Source organism: Carassius auratus, chromosome 41 (genome assembly GCF_003368295.1).
Source record: "Carassius auratus strain Wakin chromosome 41, ASM336829v1, whole genome shotgun sequence".
In the NCBI taxonomy this organism is placed as follows: Eukaryota; Metazoa; Chordata; class Actinopteri; order Cypriniformes; family Cyprinidae; genus Carassius; species Carassius auratus.
This window is the reverse complement of record NC_039283.1, coordinates 158886-181204: the sequence shown is the minus strand read 5'-3', so window position 1 is coordinate 181204 and position 22319 is coordinate 158886. Positions and strand designations below refer to the sequence as shown.

Sequence of the window (22319 nt, the reverse complement as noted above, 5' to 3'; positions counted from 1 at the left end):
TCACATATATTGACGTAGCCTAATCTTGTAATATTTTGACGGATACAAAGAAAAAATATTCATTTTTTTTTTTAAATTCACCAACAAGAGACACAATAGCTTCTTTTTCAAGGGCAATGTTTGGACAGTTAATACTTAATAAAAAAAAAAATAATAAAATAAATGTACCTTGTTATTAGTGTTTGCTAGTAACACTGAATAAAACAAAATTACATCTTATGATTTTAAAGCATATTTACTTAGAATTAAGTAAATTTAGAAAACAGCTACATTACAAAAACCAATATAAAAAAAAACATGAAATTCACAGCAATATCACTGCTAGGTCAAATATTTAATCTAAAAAAAACACTAGAAGTGTTGCAATGAAAAACATCAAACAATACATTGCAAACATGAATTTAGAAAAAGACTAAATACACACAGCAATAGGGTTTCTATCCATCTCAAAACATTTTAAGTGCATAGTAACAATGAGGAAAAGACAAACAATAACATCGTTACAAAAATGATTATTAAAGAACATGAAACTCACAACAATAACTTTGCTTATACATATTAAAGACCATTTCTATGTCAAATATTTCATCTCAAAACACTTGAAGTGCATAAGGTAGCAACAATGAAGAAAAATCAACATTACAAAACATATATAAAAAGACATTAAATCCCCAGTCTTTCTTTTATCTTGTTGCTGATTTCTTGTGAGTGTGATTCTGACATCCTCCCCCTCTCCGCTGGAAAAAGATGTAAGAATCACGAACATATATAAGCAATAGGTTTATTATTGCTATGTTGGGTATTGTAATATTTTTTTCATATTTCAGTTCAAATCGGATGTGTGTGTGTGTGTGTGTGTGTGTGTGTGTGTTATTTAAACCCTATTCACATTTTGAACCTTGCCATGTAATCAGCTGTAAAAGTGTAACTGGATCCTTCCTGTGGTTTTTAGTTTCACAGCACTATAGTTAATACAGTTAAGACTCACTGAACCAAAAACAGAAGGCAGAATATTCAGTGAGACAGCATATTTATTCTGTAGGACGCTCTCATCCAGCCACATCAGATTTCTCACATTCACATGCAGTTTTGTTGATTTATTTGCACGCAATGATTCCTGCTGGTAATGAGGTCTCATAATGACACTCAGATCCCGGTTGAGCTGCACTGAAATCCAAGAGTCTCCACACAAAGAGGGTTAGAGAAAGTTCAGATGTGTTTCTGCTTGTGTTCTCAAAGCAGTGGTTCTCCAGTGGTGCGCCGGCTTGAACCTTCACCCCTCCTCTTGCTCTTGCTCCTCCTGATACGTGGACACAGAGATAGCACTGTACGGATCCAGAACCATCTGAGCACAACGAACCATTGTAACCAGCAGAAACAAACACAGCACAGCCAAGAAGAAGAGAGCGAAGCCCAAATCCACATCAATGTCCAGTCGAGACAGTGGAAGAGGCTGGTCCATGATTACTGAAGAACAGAGGAATCAACTCTATTAGTGAGTCAAAGCCTCACTGAGTGACAGACACATGACATCCAAGATATGAGCCGGATTTGGTCATGGCTTTGTCCAGATGTGACTTCTTCCCAGTTGTTCTTGTCAAAAGCAACCCTAGTCGTCGATGTTGTGCTTCTGTCGGTGTAAACAAGCTCTGTATCAGATGAGTCTCACATTCCAGCTCTCACAGGAAGCTCTGCTCTTCATCGGTTTGAGACTTCATGAAACTAAACTGAGCTGCTGAACTGCATGCACTTGACTCTGACCTCGAATTTTCATTCCCAACCGATGCGAAGTGAAGACGTTTGAAAGAAATAGCTTGATCCTGTTGCTGGCTCAATCACCCTGCAGTCGTCAGTCAGAGATACACGTCTCTTATCTGGGGTATTAGCATGTCTTCCTTTGGCCTGAGAGACACACACACCAACACTTGGCACCTGTGTCCACCATGAATAGTTAAACAGGTAACGATCAGGCCTTATATGGCTTAAACCCCCTTTAGGCTGCTTGAGAAACACTGGAGGCCTCATCATGTGTTACCAGTGACGGCCGAGCGGAGAATGATAAAGTACTGACCGATGGATCAGGACACAGACTGATGGGGTTCAGATGGTGATGGAGATGGAGACTGACCCATAAACTACACTCTTAAAATAAAGTTCTTAAAGTTTTTTTTTTTTCAGTGTGTGGGACAAAACCTCTGTCTGCATTTCTTCAAATGTTACACAGCCAAGATTTGTGTTGCTGCCAGTATAATAAGAGTCCAGTGCAGAAAAGTTGCTGCAAAATAACTGCAATATTGAAATACTATCATTTTTAAACGGCTGTTTTCTATGTGAATGTGTGTTAAACTGTAATTTATTTCTTTGATCAAAGCTGTATTTTGAGCATCATTACTCCACTCTGCAGTGTCACATGATCTTCAGAAATCATTCTAATATGATGATTTATATTCAGCCTTTTGGAGCCACAGGTCTTAACATTTGTCCATCCATCCATTCAACTTCTTACACTTATCTGGAGCCGGGTCACGGGGCAGCAGTCTAAGCAGACTTCCCTCTCCCTAGACACTTCCTCCAGCTCTTCCGGGGGGATACCGAGTCATTCCCAGGCCAGCCAGGAGACATAGTCCCTTCAGCGTGTCCTCGGTCTTCCCTGGGGCCTCCTCCCGGTGGGACATACCCTGAACACCTCCCCAGAAAGGTGTCCAGGAGGCATCCGGAACAGATGTCCGAGCAACCTCAGCTGGATCCTCTTGATCTGGAGGAGCAGCGGCTCTACTCTGAGCTCTTCCTGAGTGGCCGAGCTCCTCACCCTAACTCTAAATCTGTGTTCACACCGAATGTGAGTAGAGTGTCAAATTCGCGTCTATCGCCTCTAGTTTGCCTCTTGAACATTTTTTATGCATTTGCGCGTCTAGATCGAAAATGCGCGTAGAAAGCAAAAGTTTGAAGCGAAATTGACACGCGTCTGAGGCGAAATCTGCTTTCTGTGGGAGGGGCAAGTGCTAGGCGGTTGTCTGTTTGCAAGATGGCTGATGTTGATAGAGCATTCGGGCTTTTCCACTTTTTCCTGCACACGTCCTCTGAATAAACACATTATCTTGTTAACGAAAAGTAGCTGTAGGCTATATAGGGGGAAAATAGTTGTAAAAAAAAACAGCAGGAAGGCTGCGGGTTGATAAACGCGTGTACGTGACTCAACAGTTAAATGTGTATTTACGACACACTCTTCCAAGCAAGGTCCTTGTGATACTTGTGTCATATAGCTCCGGTTGACTGCTCAATGACTGCGCGTATTGACGCCAAAGTTAAAAATTTTCAACTCGGGCGGCAGACGCGAATTCGGCATAAGCATAAGGGAGCGCCCAGCCACCCTATGGAGAAAGCTAATTTCGACCACTTGTATCCAGGATCTTGTCCTTTCTTATCCTACAGCTCATGACCATAGGTAAGATTAGGATCATAGATCGACCGGTAAATCTGTCCTTCTTTACATTGACGGACAGGTACATCGACCGCATCACTGCAGAAGCTGCACCTATCTGCCTGTCAATCTCCCACTCCATCTTTCCCTCACTCGTGAACAAGACCTCAAGATACTTGAATTCCTCCACTTGAGGCAGGATCTTTACACCAACCTTAAAGAGACATGCCACCCTTTTCTGGCTGATAACCATTGCCTCAGACTTGGAGATGCTGATTCTCATCCCAGCCCCTTCACACTCAGCTGCAAACTGTCCCAACGCACACTGAAGGTCCTGGCGCGATGCAGCCAACATGTCAACATCAACTGCTAAAAACAGAGACAAAATCATGTGGTCCCCAAACCGGACACCCTCCGGCCTCTGCCTGCACCTGGAAATTCTGTCCATAAAAATAATGAACAGGGCCAGTGATAAAAGGCCAGCCCTGCTGGAGTCCAACATGCACCAAGGAAGTTTGACTTGACGGCAATGCGAACCAAGCTCCTGCTCCAGTCATACAGCCCTTAACAGAGGGCCCTGGACCCCATACTCCCGGAGCACCCCCCCCCCCCCCCCCAAAGGAGGCTGCCAGCGACATGGTCAAATGCCTCCTCTAAATCCACAAAACACATGTGGATTGGTTAGGGGAACTCCCATGAATCCTCCAGCACCCTGGTGAGGGTATAAAGCTGGTCCAGTGTTCCACCACCAGGACGAAAAACCACATTGTTTGACTATTGGCCAAATTCTCCTCTCCAGTACCCTGGCATTGACTTTCCCAGGCAGCCTGAGGAGTGTGACCCCTTTTGTAGTTGGAACACACCCTCCAGTCCCTCTTCTTGAAAAGAGGGACCACAACCCCGGTCTGCCATTCCAGAGGCACTGTCCCTTACCGCCACATGATGCTGCAGAGGGGTGTCAGCCAAGACAGCCCCACAACATACAGCGACTTGAGGTACTCAGGGCAGATCCCATCCACCCCTGGTGCCTTGCCACCAAGAATCTTTTTAACTACCTCGGTGACTTCCACCTCCGAGCCCTCAGCCTCTGCTTCCTCAATGGATGACATGTCGGTGGGGTTGAGGAGATCCTCGAAGTATTACTTCCACCGTCCAACGATATCCCCAGTTAAGGTCAATAGCTGCTCACCTCCACTGTAAACAGTGTTGGCAGGGCACTGCTTCTCCCTCCTGAGGTGTCGTACAGTTTGCCAGAATCTTTACGAGGCCAACTGATAGTTTTTCTCCATGGCCTCACCAAACTCCTCCAAGACCCAAATTTTTGCCTCCACAACCACCCAGGCTGCAGCCCACTTGGCCTGCTGGTACCAGTCAGCTGCCTCAGGAGTCCTGCAAGCCAGCCAGGCCTGGTAGGACTCCTCCTTCAGCTTGACGGCATCCCTTACTTTCATTGTCCAGCACCGGGTTCGGGGATTGCCACCTTTACAGGCACCAGAGACCTTACGGCCACAGCTCTGAGTGACTGCATTGACAATGGAGGCGGAGAAAACAGTCCACTCATACTCAATGTCTCCAGTCTCCGTCGGAATCTGGTCGAAGCTCTGCCGGAGGGGGGAGTTAAAAATGTCTCTGACAGGCGGCTCAGCCAAATGTTCCCAACAGACTATCACAATACGTTTGGGTCCGCCGAGTCGGTCCAGCTTCCTGCACTGCCATCGGATCCAACTCACCACCAGGTGGTGATCAGTTGACAGCTTCGCCCCTCTCTTTACCCGAGTGTCCAAGACATACGGCCGGAGGTCAGATGAAACAACCACAAAGTCGATCATCAACCTCAGGCCTAGGGTGTCCTGGTGCCACGAGCACTGATGCTTGAACCTTATGCTTGAACATAGTGTTCGTTATGGACAAACTGTGACTTGCACAGAAGTCCAATAACAGAACACCACTCAGGTTCAGAACAGGGGGGCCATTCCTCCCAATCAAGCCCCTCCAGGTGTCACTGTCGCTGCCCACGTGAGCCTTGAATTCCCCCAGTAGAACGACAGAGTCCCCTGTTGGGGCATTTTCCAGCACCCTTTCTAGAGACTCCAAAAAGGCCGGGTAATCTACACTGCCATTCAGCCCGTAAACCCAAATGACAGTGAGAGACCTAGCCCTGACCCGAAGGCACAGAGAAACGACCCTTTCGTTCACCAGGGTAAACTCTAACACATGGTGACTGAGCTGGGGAGCCATGAGCAACCCCATACCAACCTGCCACCTCTCACCGTGGGCAACTCCAGAGTGGTAGAGAGTCCACCCTCTCTCAAGGGGCATGGTTCCAGAACCCGAGCCATGCGTGGAGGTGAGCCAGACTATCTCCAGTCGGTACCTCTCAACCTCCCGCACAAGCTCAGGCACCTTCCCCGCCAGCGAGGTGACATTCCAAGTCTCTAAGGCCAGTTGCCGTGTCCAGAGATCAAGTTGTCGGGGCATCTGCCTTTTAACGTTGCCCGATCCACAATGCACCAGCCCCTTATGATTCCTCCCCTAGATGGTGGGTCCACGGAAGGATGGCCCCACGTTGCTTTTTTGTGTTAAGCCCTGCTGGGCCCCATGAGGTTGTGCCATTCCGGGCATCACGGTCCTCGTCTTTTGAGAATTCATAAGGGATTCTGAACCGCTCTTAGTCTGAACCGTCATCTTGGACCTGTTTGCCTTGGGAGACCCAACCGGGGGCATATAGCCCCAGACAACATAGATCTTAGGATCACTCGAGTACTCAAACCCCTCCACTACGATAAGGTTGCGGTTCAAGGAATAGTTTAACGTCTGTAACATTATAAATGTCTTTTATCAGATATCGGAAGATCTGTGCTCCAGCGCAGTTAGCACTCACACTCACTGACTGATCTATATATAACTCACTCTGGTCCACCATTTCCAACCGAGCCAAGGACTGCTGAACGGAGTGATCACACTAGTCAAACCAAACAGGCTTTGGGGGTTAAGATTGCCTAGTGTAATCACACCCTAATTATTCTCCCTCATCCCGAACACACAAGTCTCTACACGCCTCTGCTGCGATGCTGTGATCCTGCAGGTCTCTAATAGAAAGATGCTATAATGTTATGATCGAGGCTCTGGACTCGTGACTAACTATAAAATATTCTCTATAAAAACGTAAATGTCCTGGCACTGACAAATAGCTTGTTTGCAGACAATCATGTGATTATTTGTGATACATTTTTTTGTATACATATAAGTAAAACTACTGAACACAAACCCTTGATAAAATGTACATTTAAAGTATTCGTGTTTAACCGGATTAAGGTTAAAAAAAACAAAAACATTAATGTTTCTCCTCTATGCCCCGCCTTTCTGAAACAGGTTGATTTTTTACAAAGCTCATAGTTCTGAAAAGTGAGGTGTGCTCTGATTGGCAGCAACAATACTACAGCGAGAATCAAAGTCATGACTTCTTTCTTTGCATGAACATTTGGGCGGTGTTATTCATATCTTCCCACATTGTGACGTAGAGATGTGGGGGCGTGTTAGAACGAGACATTTTAGGAGGGTTTGATTGACTCTTAAGTTTGTTAAAGAATATCTCTTTTGTTATTAAGGATTATGACGTGGACTGGATATACAGTATTAATCAGTTCAAATAAAGGTCCCAACAAAGATTTTTTTGACAGTAGGAATTTAATAAAAAAAACTCAGATAGTATTTTTTATATTTCATTTACATACATATACATTTATTTTTCTAGGTTGTACACAAACTGCAGTTCAAAACTGTGAAAACACAGAAGAAGAAAAAAACAGAGCACTGACCCTTTCATATCCAAAGAAAAAAGTGACACGAGCACTCGATTTAATGCACAGAAATACTGAAAAAAGACGCAGACACACCCATATCCAAAAGCACACATCAAACATTTCATTAAAAAGCTTTCGATCTAAAGAAAACCCCGCCAATAACAGCTGAGGAATATTCTCTGTACAAGACTAATTAAGAATAACGATTTCCAAATGAACACACGAAGAGATTAAGTCAGACGGAAAACAGCCCAGATAAAGCATTAAAGGTTATTTCTTATATATATTACAACAAAACATTATGATAAAATTATCATAGTGACAAAATGGCTTTGAGGTACACAGATCCTGCTCGTTATTGATTGATTACTGCACCAACATCATCCCAAGCCTTTTATTACACATCTGAATTTGAACTGAGGTAGCAAACAGGATGCAGAACAGATGAAGGAAGCAGTCCTTACAGTGTAAATGCATTTAAGTACTGAGAAATTATAATTAGAGTTAATGTTAGGGTCTTTTCAAGGTTAACTGCATGCTATTATGCATAATTTACTACAGTAAGAACATGTGATGGTGTGTAATAAGTACACTGCAAAATAATAAAATTTCAATGTAGTTTTTAAAAACATTAACAAGTATGACTTACATTAGATGATTATTTAAAATGAAAAATTACAATTCAGAAATATTTGGAATTCCTCTTCCTGTTTATCAAATTCAACATCCTGTTGAGCCAGTTCAGTTATTACAATCAATTCGATTCAAATGACAAGTTATGAATGGAAATAAAGTCAATTCTTCAATAACAAAGAATGCAATCAAGCTGCAGCTTCTGCGTAACAATAAACCTGATGGACACATTCACAGCAGCTTTCTGAGGCCAGACTCAAGAAGTCAGTTCTCACACATTTCATCATTGGGTCAAAAGCAGTGCAATCGCTACACAATCACAGTCAGAGACAGTGTGTGTGTGTGTGTGTGTGTGTGTGTGTGGCCATCTCATAAATCAAAGCATGTGTGTGTACGCTTGTGCTCGAAGTGTGCATGATTTTAAAGTGAACACATTTCAGAGACGTCTGTCTGTCTGTCTGGATCCTCACATTATGGCTTATAACTTCCATTCTCACAATGCATCAGTCTCACTCTTTTTCAGACCCCTCTGTGCCTCAGCTCTGTCATCGATTTGGTGAAGAGAGTAAGAAATGGCGCGTCAGAGAGCAACAGGAAGTAAAGGAAGTGACCGGAAGCGGGACCACTACTCGGGGAAAGGAGGAAACATGGGGATCTCGGCGAAATCATCGTTGCTGAAGCTGCCGGTTTGATCCAACATGGAGATCACATCCTGAAGAAGAGAACGAGAGAGGGAGGGAATAAACCATAAAGAACCACAATTCAGTCAACATTTCCGCCACAGAGGATCATATGCACATGATGACAGAGGTTATACTCCTTTAAAGGAATAGTTCACCCAAAACTGAAGATTAGCAGAAAATGTGCTCACTCTCAAGCCATTCAGGATGAGTTTGTGTCTTCATCAGGTTTGGAGAAATGTAGCATCGCATCAGTGTCTCAACAATGGATGCTCTGCAGTGAATGGGTGCCGTCAGAATGAGAGTCTGATAAAAACATCACAATAATCCACAGCACTCCAGTCCATCATTTCACATCTGGACAAAACCTGAAACAAATCCAGCATTAAGATGTTTTTAACACAAATACATAGAGTCTATAATCCATAATAACACTTCCTCCAGTGAAAAGTGCATCTGCTGTTGTCTCTCACAGATTTGTTTAGATCTGTTTAAACGCTGCTTGATCTGTGCAGATTTCTCTCCTGAATCAGACCAGAACACTTTTCACTGGAGGAAGTGTTATTATGGATCATAGACTTGTATTTTAGTTAAAAACGTCTTAATGCTGGATTTGTTTAATCTTTTGTCTTCTCCAGATGTGAACTGATGGACTGGAGTGCTGTGGATGATTGTGATGTTTTAATCAGACTCTCATTCTGACGGCACCCATTCACTGCAGAGCATCCATTGATGAGACACTGATGCAATGCTACATTTCTCCAAACCTGATGAAGAAACAAACTGATCATCGTTTTTTAGTTGGCTTGAAAGACAAGCATGTCTGTTGTGTGGTCTCCTCTCACCTGAAACATCTCTGGCTGGTTGTTTCGAGGCTGCTGGTGTGTGTCTGCAGTGCTCTGTGTGTGTGGCTGAGTCTGCCACTGCTGCCACCCTGACACTCCCCCTGCTGGCCTGGAGCTGAACTGCGCTCCCATCTGATTCATGTCACCTGAACCAAAGAGCAAGAGCAGACCTGAGCCCCGGAACAGGAAAAACTGCTCACTATTGAAAACATCCTTTACAATACTTACCAAATCCATTAGTTGAAGGGTTGCTGTGGCTGTTTATTTGTTGGTAATTGGATGCGTTGGCCATTGAAGCAGAAGCCCCGCCCATCTGGCCAAAGGAAGAGGAAGTGGAGGATGTAGGGGCGGAGCTGAAACCTCCCATGTTGAACTGAGGAGACTGACTCTTCCCAACCTGACCTGCCATCTGCTGGACAAAGAGAGCACTTTCAACAAAAACACATTCTTCATTGTGAAAGAATCTGTTGTACACAATACAAAATCATGGAATAATTAACGTTATGATATTTTCGATGGGTCATGGGCCCTGTGTCTCACCCGGCTACCCACTGCATTGACCAAACATCATCCTTACAGACCACAAACATCTGAACAGTAGTGTGATAATAATCATAAATCATAATCTTCTGCCTAAGGTGTCTGACTGCTGGTCAGGTGTAATCACTCTCCCGCCGTACTTTAAGTGTGTACCTGTGTGTTGAAGGGCTGTTGTGCAGCAGGCCAGACTCCAGGAGGCGCTGTGGGACCCGTCTGGGGCTGAATGGGGCTGTTGTTGCTGCCACTGACTCCAGACGGTGTGCTCTGACGGGACATCTGTGCAAGCATCTGACCCGCCGAGTGAGGAGCCATCTGCTGAGCCATCCCAGCTGACCTGAGACCAGACCACAGCACGAGTCAGGTCACGCCAAAACAACTTACAGCTGAACCAAACGTCCAAACCTACACCCTGAAGAATCTGCAAAGTGTTAATTATTTTACCAAAATAAGAGCATGTTGTTGTTTATATAGTACTGACCTGAATAAGATATCACACAAAAGAGGTTTACATACAGTCCACAAGAGAAAATAATGTATATGAAATACTATGGGATAAAACATAAGGTGTATGAGTGTGTGTGTGTACAGTGCGCGAGTGAGTGTGTGTGTGTGTGAATGTGCGTGTAAGAGAGTGTGCGTGTGTGCATGCGTGTGAGTAAGTGTGAGTGTTCACGTGTGAGTGCATGTATGTATGTAAACGTGGGGGCGAGTGAGTGTGTGCACGCGTGAGTGTGAGCGTGCATTAGTGTGTGCGTGCACGTGTGTGTGAGTGCACATGCAAGTATGTGTATATATGCGTGTATATATGAGTGATAAATGTGTGTGCGTGTGAGCGTGCATGAGTGTGTGTGCGTGTATGCACGTGTGTGTGTGAGCGTGCATGAGTTTGTGGGCGTGCATGTGTGTGTGTGCGCGCGCATCTATGCGCGTCCGTGAGTGTGAGTGTGCACGAGTACATACGTGTGTGAGTGTACGTATTGTGCATGTAAGTGTGTACTTGCACGTGAGTATGTGTGTGTGTGTGTGTTGCACCTGAAGGGATCACTGTGACGAGCAGAGCTGGGGAAAGACGCAGCTGGAGGGTAGAGCTGCTGTCCGCTGGAGGACACGGTCTTAGAGTCTGAGAGAGACGGACACCTGTCAATCACTGTGACTGTACATTAGTGATGGATCACAATAAAACAAAAATCTATTTATCCAATGGTCTAATGTGTGTTTGTGTCTGCATGAATCAGCAGCACAGTTCATCTACTACACACACTCATTAATACTATTAATACATATTGTGCTAAATATCAAAATCTGATAATATGGGAAAAAAATACTGTGATAGTAGGGAGTCTTACTGTGATCCGGACTGACTACACTCACAGTCTGCAGCGGAGCCTGACACAGACACAGAGACAGAGACAGAGACAGAGACAGAGTCGTCATGATGTGGTCAACAGGTTCATCTCAATCTCAACACAGCTCATGTGAGCTGAAGAAACCTCACGAGAAAAATGAGTTTTAATCATTAGAGACATCAGAAACACTTTACATCACAACTAATGCTTTGTAATCATTTAACTCATTTGTGACTGATTTTATTTGTTAAGTCATGTTATTTTTTCTCATTTTCAGATGGCAGCGATCCAGCTCAAATACATGATCAATTCTCACATTTTCTTCCTTTTAAACTAAAAGAGTAGATTTTGAAAAACCACAGACTTGGCGCCACTTTCTGGCTCAAAGGGGTTAGTTCACCCAAAAACCTGTGTTTCATTCACCCTCGAGATGTTTTAATTCTGATTGGATTCGTCTGAAAGAAGAAATTCATACACCGAGGGTGGCTAATTTTTATTTTTTTGGGGTAAACTAACCCTTTGAGTCAGAGGTCTGTGGAATAGCTCACCTTTACATGTCAGGGACGCTGACTCTGTACACGATTTTAAAGTACATCTACAGACATATTAGATGATGTAAAGCACATTGGTGGACGTGTTGTTTTATATAAATGAACCTGAGCAGTAGTGGTGTAGAGAGGAAGTGTGTTCACCTGAGCGAGAGCGAGCTGACTGCCGTCTCGTCCCATCCCCTCGTCTAACTCGGCCTGCTGCTGCATCTGCCTGAATGAAGAAGAGCAAACCACACTGATGTGAGCGCCGCCCTCAGACCAGACCCTCAGACCCACCACCAACCACCTACAGCTTCCTACAGGAGGAGACCCACCACCGACAGCAGCAGCACCCCAGAGACACTGGTCTGCTCTCACCTGGCTGAGACCTGGCCTGGGCTGGGGGTGGAGGGGCAGTGGGGACTGCTCTGCCCCAGTGAAGGGGAGGACAGGGGGGACAGGGAGTCCTGATTCATCCCTCGACTGTCACACAGACGCAGGGATCGGTGGAGAGAAACGCTCAGATTAAACTGAATCAACACGCTCACCCTCTAAACACCAAACTGACCCCAAAAATCAAGCAGAAACCTACACATCATATTATGTCATGACAATTTTGGGGGGCATTTGGATATTTTGAATGGTATCAATTTTGGATTTTCAGGACAATTCTGCAAATTTTACTTTAAGTCTCATCATCAAAGTTTTTATGTAGTTCTCAGTGATGCAATGACTTTCCACAAACACAAGTCTGGAATCAGTAACCTTTTTTGTTTTTGAAAGACATTAATACTTTGTTCATCAAGGATGCATTAAATTAGGGCTGAGACGATTTTAATCATGATTAATCGCATCCAAAATAAAAGTTTGTATTTACTTAATAAATGTGTGTGTACACTCATGGTGTATAATTATAAATATAAGTATTTTATATGTAAATAACAATTTTTTCTTAAATATATACATGCACGTATGTGTTTTTAAAAATACAAAATAATTATACACATTACACACACTTATTATGTAAATAAAAACTTTATGATTATAATCATCTCAGCCCTACATTAAATTGATCAAAAGTGACAGTAAAAGACATTTATGATGTACCAAATGATTTCTATTTCAAATAAATGTTTTTTTTTTTTACTTTGCATAAATTAAATGCATAAATTAAATTAAATTTTAATTTAGAATGATTTCTGAAGATCATGTGACACTGAAGACTGGAGGAATGATGCTGAAAATACAGCGGAATAAATATGTAATAAATTACATCTTAACAATTATGCACATAGAAAATAGCTATTGTAAATTTCAATAATATTTCACAATATTACTGTTTTTACAGCATTATTGATCAAATAAATGAAACTGAGCAGAAGAGATTTCTTTATATAAAAAATAAAATAAAAATCTTAGTGACTCAAATGTAAATGACTTCTGCATTACACTAAAGAGAATCAGGGAGGAGCTAGATATGATCAACTGAAATGTTATATTTCACAATACATAAGACAATTATAAGCTTCTTAATTTACATATTCATCTTCTTTTCTATATACTTTCCTCTTCTTATTCATATTCTGGGGTGAAATAAGTCCCACACATTTACGTGACACACACGCCTTCAGACATCTGATTTCCTCCACAGGAATGAAGCTTTGAGAGTATAACAATCTGAGAGTATTAAACAGTGGCCCCGAAGGTCTTTCAATACTGAAGTCACTATGTAACTTGCACTAAAAGCAATCATCTGTTGCTGTGATCATGTGATGCATCTCAGTACTAACTTGACGTTGGCGTTGGTGCAGATGATGTACTCGATCTCCTCAGAGAAAGGGTTCTGGAAGGTGAACGAGCTGGTCCTCATCCAGATCCACTCGTGGGATTTAGAGCGGAAGCGGAACATCACCGAGAGCACCTGACCTCGCAGTTTCACCACCTGCACCAGGGGTCAGAGGTCATCAGAACAACAGTCCCAGGGTGGACTGGGGATAAAAGTGGCCCTTCATACTGCTTTACATTAGAATGTGTCTTTCCTGGTGTATATGGCAAAAGTTAAATGCTTACCATAATATCAGTCCATATAACAATTTAGTGCAGAAGGTGGACTGTTTTCATTGTGCTTTCAATTGCTTGACAAGAGTTTTTTTATTTATAATGTAGATTTTTATGATGAAAAATACAGAGAACTGTAATATGTGAAATATGTAAAGCAACAATTTAGAAAAGCTGTTTTCTATGCAAATGTACAGTAAAAAATAATGTATTTCTGTGATGCACAGCTGTATTTTCAGCATCATTCCTCCAGTCTTCAGTGTCACATGATCTTCAGAAATCAGAATAATATGATGATTTACTGCTCAAGAAACATTTCTGATTATTATCAATGTTGAACACAGTTGTGCTGCACAATATCTTTGTGGAAAATGTGATACATCGCCATTCAGTCTGGAGTAAGGTTTAAATAATAATAATAATAAAAACAATACTAAGCTATACTTATTACAAATTATATATATATATAATTAATATATATATAATTTTTTTAAAGTATTAATAATAAGAAGAAGCATTATGAATAACTGAGGACAAATAATAATTGAAAATAATTAAGCAGCAGATCATCATAATTTCATGATTTCTGAAGATCATGTGACACTGAAGACTGGAGGAATGATGCTGAAAATACAGCTGTGCATCAAAGAAATAAATTACAGTTTAACTGTAAACCATTAAAACATCTTTAATAGTAAAACAGAACTTTCCTAATCATGGCACTTGAAAGCGAACGACTTCTAGAATCTATAATGCTTGAGAATTATATTTTTACAGTTTTTACAGCAACCACCTTACTCTGATGACTGCTACGTTTAAATGTATTAAACACTGGTGTAATCTTGTTACTGCTGTCATTTTATAAACGCAAAAAGCCCCAAAATTATTATTTCTATTCATGGGTGCTACATGAAATTTTATGAACTACAATTTGTCTTACAGTAACTTTAGTAACGGTGTGATGTAAAGGCAGATACACACCTGCTGAAAGCTGTCTCGCAGTAAACCCTGCTCCTCTGGATGAGCAAACTCCAGAACGTTCTTCCCCAGTAACTCCTGTCACACAACAACACAAAAGATGGAGAACACTGCAAGACCAGCGATGCTCCCAAATTCATATATATATTTATTAAATGACCAATTAACTAATCAATTAATTAATTAAATAAATCAGTACTCAAACAAAACTGAGTTATGTATAAATGTAAAAATGTATAGAGCACACATATAAAGCTTGGCACACTGCACTGCAGAAGTAATATTTCTGAATGTGTAAGGGAAAAACAGTAAGGAGGCTGCATTAACATTTTAATAATGTATTGATAAACTAGTGCTTTCTTTGTTGAAGTCGTTGACACTGACTCGTCATCTCCTCAGTAGTGATGCGTCTGTATGCATGTTTCATACGGATTACATTATCTACACAAGGCAAGTAGCTATATAGAGTTTCACGCTCAAGTTCACAGAGACCGAGATGGCAGAAAGCACATCCTGTTTGCTTTCTTTACTTTACAAAAGCGCAAAGTTTTTTTTACAGAAAAAGAGTCTTTACAGTCCGCAGAGTCTTTACGACCAGAAACTCGACTGTTAAGATCTGAAACCTGCTGGGACTTACATCCAAAGTGACTCATATAATACAGGCCGAACCAAATACTGCTGCATCATTATGAAAGAGAGTGAAGCTTATCGGCTATAATCAACTAATGCAGAGTCAACGTAACACCCTGCTCTTCAGAAATGACTTTGTTTGGCCTGAGATCCAGCCCGACTCGGGTGTTTGAGGCCTACCTGAGGCTGGTAGCCGATCATCGCCTGACAGCGGTGATCCACAAAGGTGTAGAGACCCTGACAGTTGTGGCGGGAAATAAATTCCACTGGAACGCTGATGTTACTTATGTTTGTGTCGCTCGGGGAACATGTGACCTGCATGACAACAGAGGATCTTAAAGAGACAGTTCACCCAAAAACTAACAATTCGGTCATCCTTTACACACTCAACGTTTATATGTAAATAAAGTAAATGTCAATTATATGTGAATGTAAATTCAATCTGTTTAACCTATAAAGCAATCAGGTCTCTTCAGGAGACTTGGATTATACGGCTTGATTAATATGGATTACTTTTACAATCTCTCTATGAATTTTTCAAAAGGTCAAAGTTTTGGTGGAATGGACTTTCAATGGAGAGACAGAAATCTCTAATGTTTCATCAAAAGTATCTTCAGCTGTGTTTCAGAGATGAGCAAAAGTCATACAGGTTTGGAATGACTGAAAGAAAACTGGAACAGTTTATTGAACCTTGTGTTTTTGGCTGAGTTTCATATTTGATCTGTAAGGCTTATATAAAATGAAATACAGTGAAAATATTGATGAAAAACCAGCTCATTTTTCCATTCAGAGGCACAAAAAGAGCAAAAATGTGTTGCAATGAGAGTATAGCAGATACTTATACAAACAAATATAAATACGTCACTCCATATCTTCCATTAATGTCTTAAAAGGATGATATTTCAGTGATCAAAACATAATTCAATGCAACACGACGTTTGAGAGAACTTGCTGTTTAAGAATAAATGATGACAGAATTGTGCAAACTATTCCTTTGAATAAGACACAAATCGAATTCACTGAAAAGTGAAATAAAATGGAAGCGGAGAGGTACCTGAAGCCTTCCAATGGCGACGAGACAGAAACGGTTTCCCTGATTGTTATCGGGCTCCTCTTCAGACAGACTCACTCCTGAGAGAGAAGATAAAGGGACAGTATGCGTCTCAGTTGCACTCTGACTGGACAGCGGGGAGTTCAGCTCCGCTCTCTCTGAACAATAGACACTTCCTCTGCTACCTGCAGGAGGCCAGGACTTGATGAAGCCTGTGCAGTGCACGACCGCATACTGCGGCTCGCCCTCTTTAGGAGCACCCAGTCCGTTCCTGCGGGGGGAGAGACGCTCTTCATCAGCGTCCGTTTAAAGACTGAGACACGTTTATACAGAGAGAGCGCTGCTGTACCTGTTTCTGCTTCTCAGGAAGTTGAGTCTGTTCATGGACACCGGCTCTACGGGACACACTCCACATCTGGACACACACATTACAATCCACATAATGTAGAACATTGTTTAAATTGCAAACATAATTTATTAAGGGGGCCCAGACTGAGCAAAATAAGCAATTCGGTGCAGATGCTGATATTTACAAGGACAAAAAGTACGATGAAATTTCAATGCCTGTAATGTAAATCAATGAGATCTTTACATGATCAAAACACATAATGCAATGCATTTCAATGCTGACTGAGAGATGGAGGAGGCGGCTTGGGAAGATCATTGCTCCACTGAGGAACAGTGAAAGTAAAGCTGGACTCGGTTCTGTTGCTCTGTTCTTCCTGTTCCTCACCTCATCCTGCAGATGAAGGAGCGGCGTGTGCCCATACTCATCCTCACAGCGGCCTGCCCGCCCTCTTTCTTCACCGTGCCTGTCTTCATGTCCAACATCCGGCCTACTGTCAGAAGAGAGGAAGATGAGTTAAACAGAAAGAGATGATAAGCGATAAGAGTGGTTTCTTACCGCCGCTGTTGTTCTCGCTGGTGGAGAGCTGCTCTCGGAGCTTCTCGGTGTCGTATGGATGAAGCTGGTCGTACAGCGATGATCCCAGCCAATCCGACTGAGCCTGGTTCAGAACCGGTGTGACAGAGTCTGACACATAAACCACACGGCCGGTTTCACACGACACCACGAACAGAAACCCATCCGCCGCCTCCAGAACCAGGTGCTTCAGCTCCTGCAGAGACAGAGAGAGAGAGACAAGAGCATATTCTGAGATGATGTTTAAGACTCATTTTTAGATGAAATGGTTAACTGAATTGAATCATTAAAATGCCTGCTTCAAATTCACAACTATATTTTTAAAGGGGTCATCGGATGCACATTTCCCACATGTTAATATGATTCTTAAGGGTCCTAATGAAAAGTCTATAACATACTTTAGTGTCTCAATGGTAGCGTAAGACAACACCCTTTTTACCTTGTCAAATACAGCTCTGTTCACAGCGAGACGTTTCAGTGCATGTCTCTTTAAATGCTAATGAGCTCAGCTGACCCCGCCCCTCTCTTCTGTGGGGTGACCAGCCGTTCTCATGAAACCGTTTACTTCAGCAGCATTTAGCCACGAAACTTGCTAACTAGCACATTATTAAGAAAGGACATTTGCAAAGATCTCACAAAGGATTCGTGCGAACTAGGGATGTCTACGTTTAATATTCGATAAAACATGCAATCGATTAAAGCAACACTCGTGCACAATCAGTGATGCTGACGGCATATAAAAGCATCATCATTCAGTCATAATGTATAAAATAAAGGGTTAGTTCACCCAAAAATGAAAACTCCCCTCCCGAGGCACCCTAGGTGTATATGACTTTCTTCTTTCAGTCAAATACAATCAGACTTATGTTAAAACTGTCTTTGATCTTTCAAGCTCTATCATTGCAGTCAGCGGGTGTTGCATTACTTCAGTCCAAAAGAAGTTGAATAAAAAGAGCCCTTCCATAAATATATATATATATATATATATATATATATATATATATATATATATATATATATATATATATATATATATATATATATATATATATATATATATATATATATATATATATATATGTATAAAATGTCAAATTAAAGAGCTTACCTTTGAGGATTTAATACAAGTTTGACTTAAGGAAAATATTTGCATAGATAAAAATAATAATAATAATAATAATAATAAAAAAGGATTAATTTAAGAATTTGAATTCCTCTTAGGTTTTGTCTTTTTGAAAACATTTTTAAGAAAGATGACCTCCTTACAAACTGTTTTTGGGAACACAAAATATTTTTAACTTTTCTTCTGATTTTCTTAGAAGGACAGTTCGCCCAAAATTTACTCACATTTCCTGAACATAAGAGGAAGAACATCAATAACCAAACAGTTTCTGTTTCCCAACTGACTTCCAAGGTATTCTTTTCATATTACAGAAGTCAATAGAGACCGACAGCTGTTCCCAACACCCTTCAAAACATCTCTTCAGTTCAGCAGAAGAAAAAAACAACAACTCATACATGTCTGGAACAACTTGAGAGTCAGTAAATAACCAGAGATTTCCTATTTCAAGTAAGAAAGTGAGAAGATAAGAGTGAGGAAGAGCTTCACTCCTGATGATGGATCAAGACGAGGAATAAATCTGCTTCTGTAATGAGTGCAGCTGATATCTGACCTGGTCTGTGAGGAAGGAGGGTTTGTGTGCTGCATCGCCGCCGCTTCCTCGGAGCGTCTTCATGTGTGACACTGCCATGCGCAGGATGGTCAGCTTGTCTGGTTTACGTGCCAGAGCGCTGCAGGTGGGCACCATGTCTGACAGCTCCGTGATGTAAGCGGTCATCTTGTTCCTCCGCCTGCGCTCGATCTCGCTGTGGTTCTCCCTGCGGTCAGGAGGCATGAGAGATGGGCAGAGCATGCAGTCATGGGGAGAAGAGAGCAGAGAAGAGGTCGAGAGACAGCCACGAGAGAGGAGGGAGAGAGAGAGATGGATGAATAAGCAAATAAAGACTGCATCAATGTGCTCGTCAAATGAGACGACACTCATCTCTCCGTGACAAAACAAATGTGTATGAACAATCTCATGAGAGCTGAAAGAGAAGCCTCTTCAAACGGCCTGAGAAAAGAAGAGAGGGACAGAAGAAACGCTCAAAAGAAACAGGTGTAATAAAGTGTTAGACAACTTAGTTTCTTCCAACCCACAGAAACCAACTCCACAACATTTAGGACAGATTTTGTTCAAAATGAACCTTTTTGTTCTTCGATTTTACTTGAAATGTGTTTTGGACTTAAAGCAAGACGCTGTGTGAACAGGCGAAAATCACTGATTAATCACAGTACACACAAGGTTTTGCATTTAAAGTACTAACGAGGCATCACTGAATTAAATGTGCATTCATTTGCTTAGATTTCCAGCAAAGAAATCTTAAAACTGGACGAAGCCAGGTTCAAAATCATTGGCAAAAATTTGATTTCTCTCCATAAATATTGTTAACAGCCACAAAAATAAATTTTTACCAATAAATAAAGAAACTGGAATGAAACGAAAATGAAAAACTTGATTTTTGAGTTTAAAATAGTTCATTTCAATAGTTCATAGTAATTCAGAGAGTGGCATTCAGTAGTGCTCTTGGGGATAACAAGTTATAGTGCCATTTTTTAAGCGTTCGATTTAGTGTAACATTTTCTTTGGCAGTCTGATTAAATAATAAAGGAAGACAGAGATATTGTTTAAAAATACATTTAGAAAGCATGGGCTGATATAGCATCTTTGACATGAGTTTGGGTCTGTTCCTCCAAACAATGGCTGACAGGAAGAGTGTTGGCTATCATAAAGACTCCAGCACATGTAGGCAATGGCAGCCAGCTCTGACTCGGTCCATACCTGGCAAACCTCTCCTTGTCATTGGATCCGCCTCCATCATCATCACACCTGAGAAGACCGAACACATGCTGATGAACACAGTCCTGAGACGGCAGCTCGGCACAGATCACACATCATGACTCACCTGAACAACTTGCTTTCATCGTCGTCGTCATAGTCCGAGCTGGAAACCAGGGAAACACACATTAGTCAGGAATATTGCACAACGGCAACGACTCAAAGATTCCCGTAACTGTCCTCCCACTCGAGAGACAGCACAAACAAGCACACTACTGCTGGCCAAACCCAGCGTCCTTCCTGGGAAACTACATCTCTATTATCTCCAAGCCATACGCGCGGGAACAATGTGTGCAAGTATTTATGCTGCTCCAAAAAAGACAAAAGCTCAGTCAAGTCATTTATTTTTAGCACTTTATACAGCACCGGCAGTTTGAAAGCAGCTCCACAATAATGAACAGAAGAGTGACAGTGTTAACTTATCTCATCGAAACAAACTCAATAAAGCAGCTCCACTGGAGACAAAACAGTCATTATTCTGCTCGAGTCAGTTCAGAGTTCAATGTGTCGATTTCACAGAAGTTTAGTGTCATCATTTACTCAAGAAAGCGCTCACATTCATAATATTAATCTTCTAAACCACTGCCCTCGTAATCACACATCATAGAAAACTCACGTCTGCACATCTCCCGATAGATGTCTTTCTGAGCTGTTTACACCTCTGTGGTAGTCTTCATTGGCAGCTGGTTTTTATTAATTGTGCTATATTATTATGACTCTTTTTGTAGCACTTTTCGAGATTTTCTTTAAAATGTGAAGTGCTTTATACACAAGATGTATTATTATTACTTACGTGGCTTGTCGTTTGTTGGCCTTTGGCACGACGGCGGTACTGTTAGCATGAGATCCAGCTGCTGTGGCCATCGACTCTGGCATGTCTGAAACACACACACACACACACACACACACACACACACGCACAAACACACACACACAACAATAACTACACAGAATATTTATATGTAGTCTTTAGGTTAAAGAAATGCATAGTGTAGTTGTGCATTAAATTCAAAAGGTCATACTAATGTCATAACATTTTAAGTGACCCTGGAGCACAGAAGCAGTCTTAAGTCCCTGGGGTATATTTATCATTAGGAAATTAAGAAAATATCATGTTCCATGAAGATATACTGTGTATTACCTACTGTAAATATATTAGAATTTAATCTTCGATATGCATAGCTAAGAACTTAATCTGGACCACTTTAAAGGTGATTTAGTTCTCCAGGGACACACACATGTGTGTTGTTTAGGGCCTGTGTGTGTATGCCAGCTGAAGCACACACTTCCACAAGTGTCAGATCACACTGTCACCGCTCCTGCTGCTCTTTACTAATAAAAACAAACCCGTTTTCTCACGACAGACGGGATATGTTCGTCAAGTTTGTAGTTAACGTAACGTATTCCGTGAGTTTCTGTTATAGGCTAAATCACAACAGTTAGGCTAACAGCTGCTCGAGCTAACCAGTACAACCGCTGATGATGAGCGAAATCAACACAGATCAGATATTCAAGGGAAACACATTCGGGTTTTATACGATACCTGGATTGGCTGATGACATGTCCGACAGGTAAAGGAGTTAGCGAACGAGCTAACACAAACAAAACAACTTTCCCAGCTGACGAGAGGAGTCTCCCTGCTACACACTGTCTGTTGTTGTTTTACTCCGTCCGAGTCTCGAAAAGGTATTTTAAAACAGATGTCATGACTTCAAAGCGAGTGTCATTTTCGCCGCGATTCCGAACGGTAGTGGTTTGCTGATGTTTTATAGTTGTTGTTTTTTCGTTGTTGTTCCTGTTCTTTGACTTTTCCAGTTAAAAAAAACTCCCCGATCCAAGATGGCGCCCGTAATCTTTCAGTCAGCAGCAGAAGCGCGTCAGAGGAGGAAGCTAGAGTCTCCACGCGGGTCAGACGCGCCACTCTGCGGCCACAGAAGACACAGTCA

General features: G+C 41.8%; 1 protein-coding gene across 6 annotated transcripts; it reads right to left on the bottom strand.

The window, feature by feature from the left end:
• Window positions 1-7096: 7096 nt before the first annotated feature.
• On the bottom strand, window positions 7097-22244 carry LOC113059701 (aryl hydrocarbon receptor nuclear translocator-like). Of its 6 annotated transcripts, none has more exons than XM_026228237.1 (21): window positions 21917-22244; window positions 21167-21251; window positions 20441-20479; window positions 20317-20364; window positions 19111-19315; window positions 17420-17633; window positions 17249-17354; window positions 16865-16930; window positions 16701-16786; window positions 16519-16595; window positions 15645-15779; window positions 14838-14912; window positions 13589-13740; window positions 12177-12281; window positions 11961-12030; window positions 11269-11308; window positions 10955-11042; window positions 10076-10256; window positions 9611-9794; window positions 9383-9528; window positions 7097-8569 (listed from the first exon to the last, which is right to left on the bottom strand). In XM_026228237.1, exons 1-21 carry the CDS (start codon window positions 21933-21935, stop codon window positions 8483-8485), a joined length of 2208 nt encoding a protein of 735 aa, XP_026084022.1. In that variant the 5' UTR covers window positions 21936-22244; the 3' UTR covers window positions 7097-8482. The 6 variants fall into 6 exon arrangements, with proteins under 6 accessions (XP_026084022.1, XP_026084024.1, XP_026084023.1 ...); XM_026228239.1 differs by having other exon boundaries at window positions 9611-9791; window positions 21917-22243; XM_026228238.1 differs by having other exon boundaries at window positions 17249-17351; window positions 21917-22243.
• Between the last annotated feature and the right edge of the window lie 75 nt (window positions 22245-22319).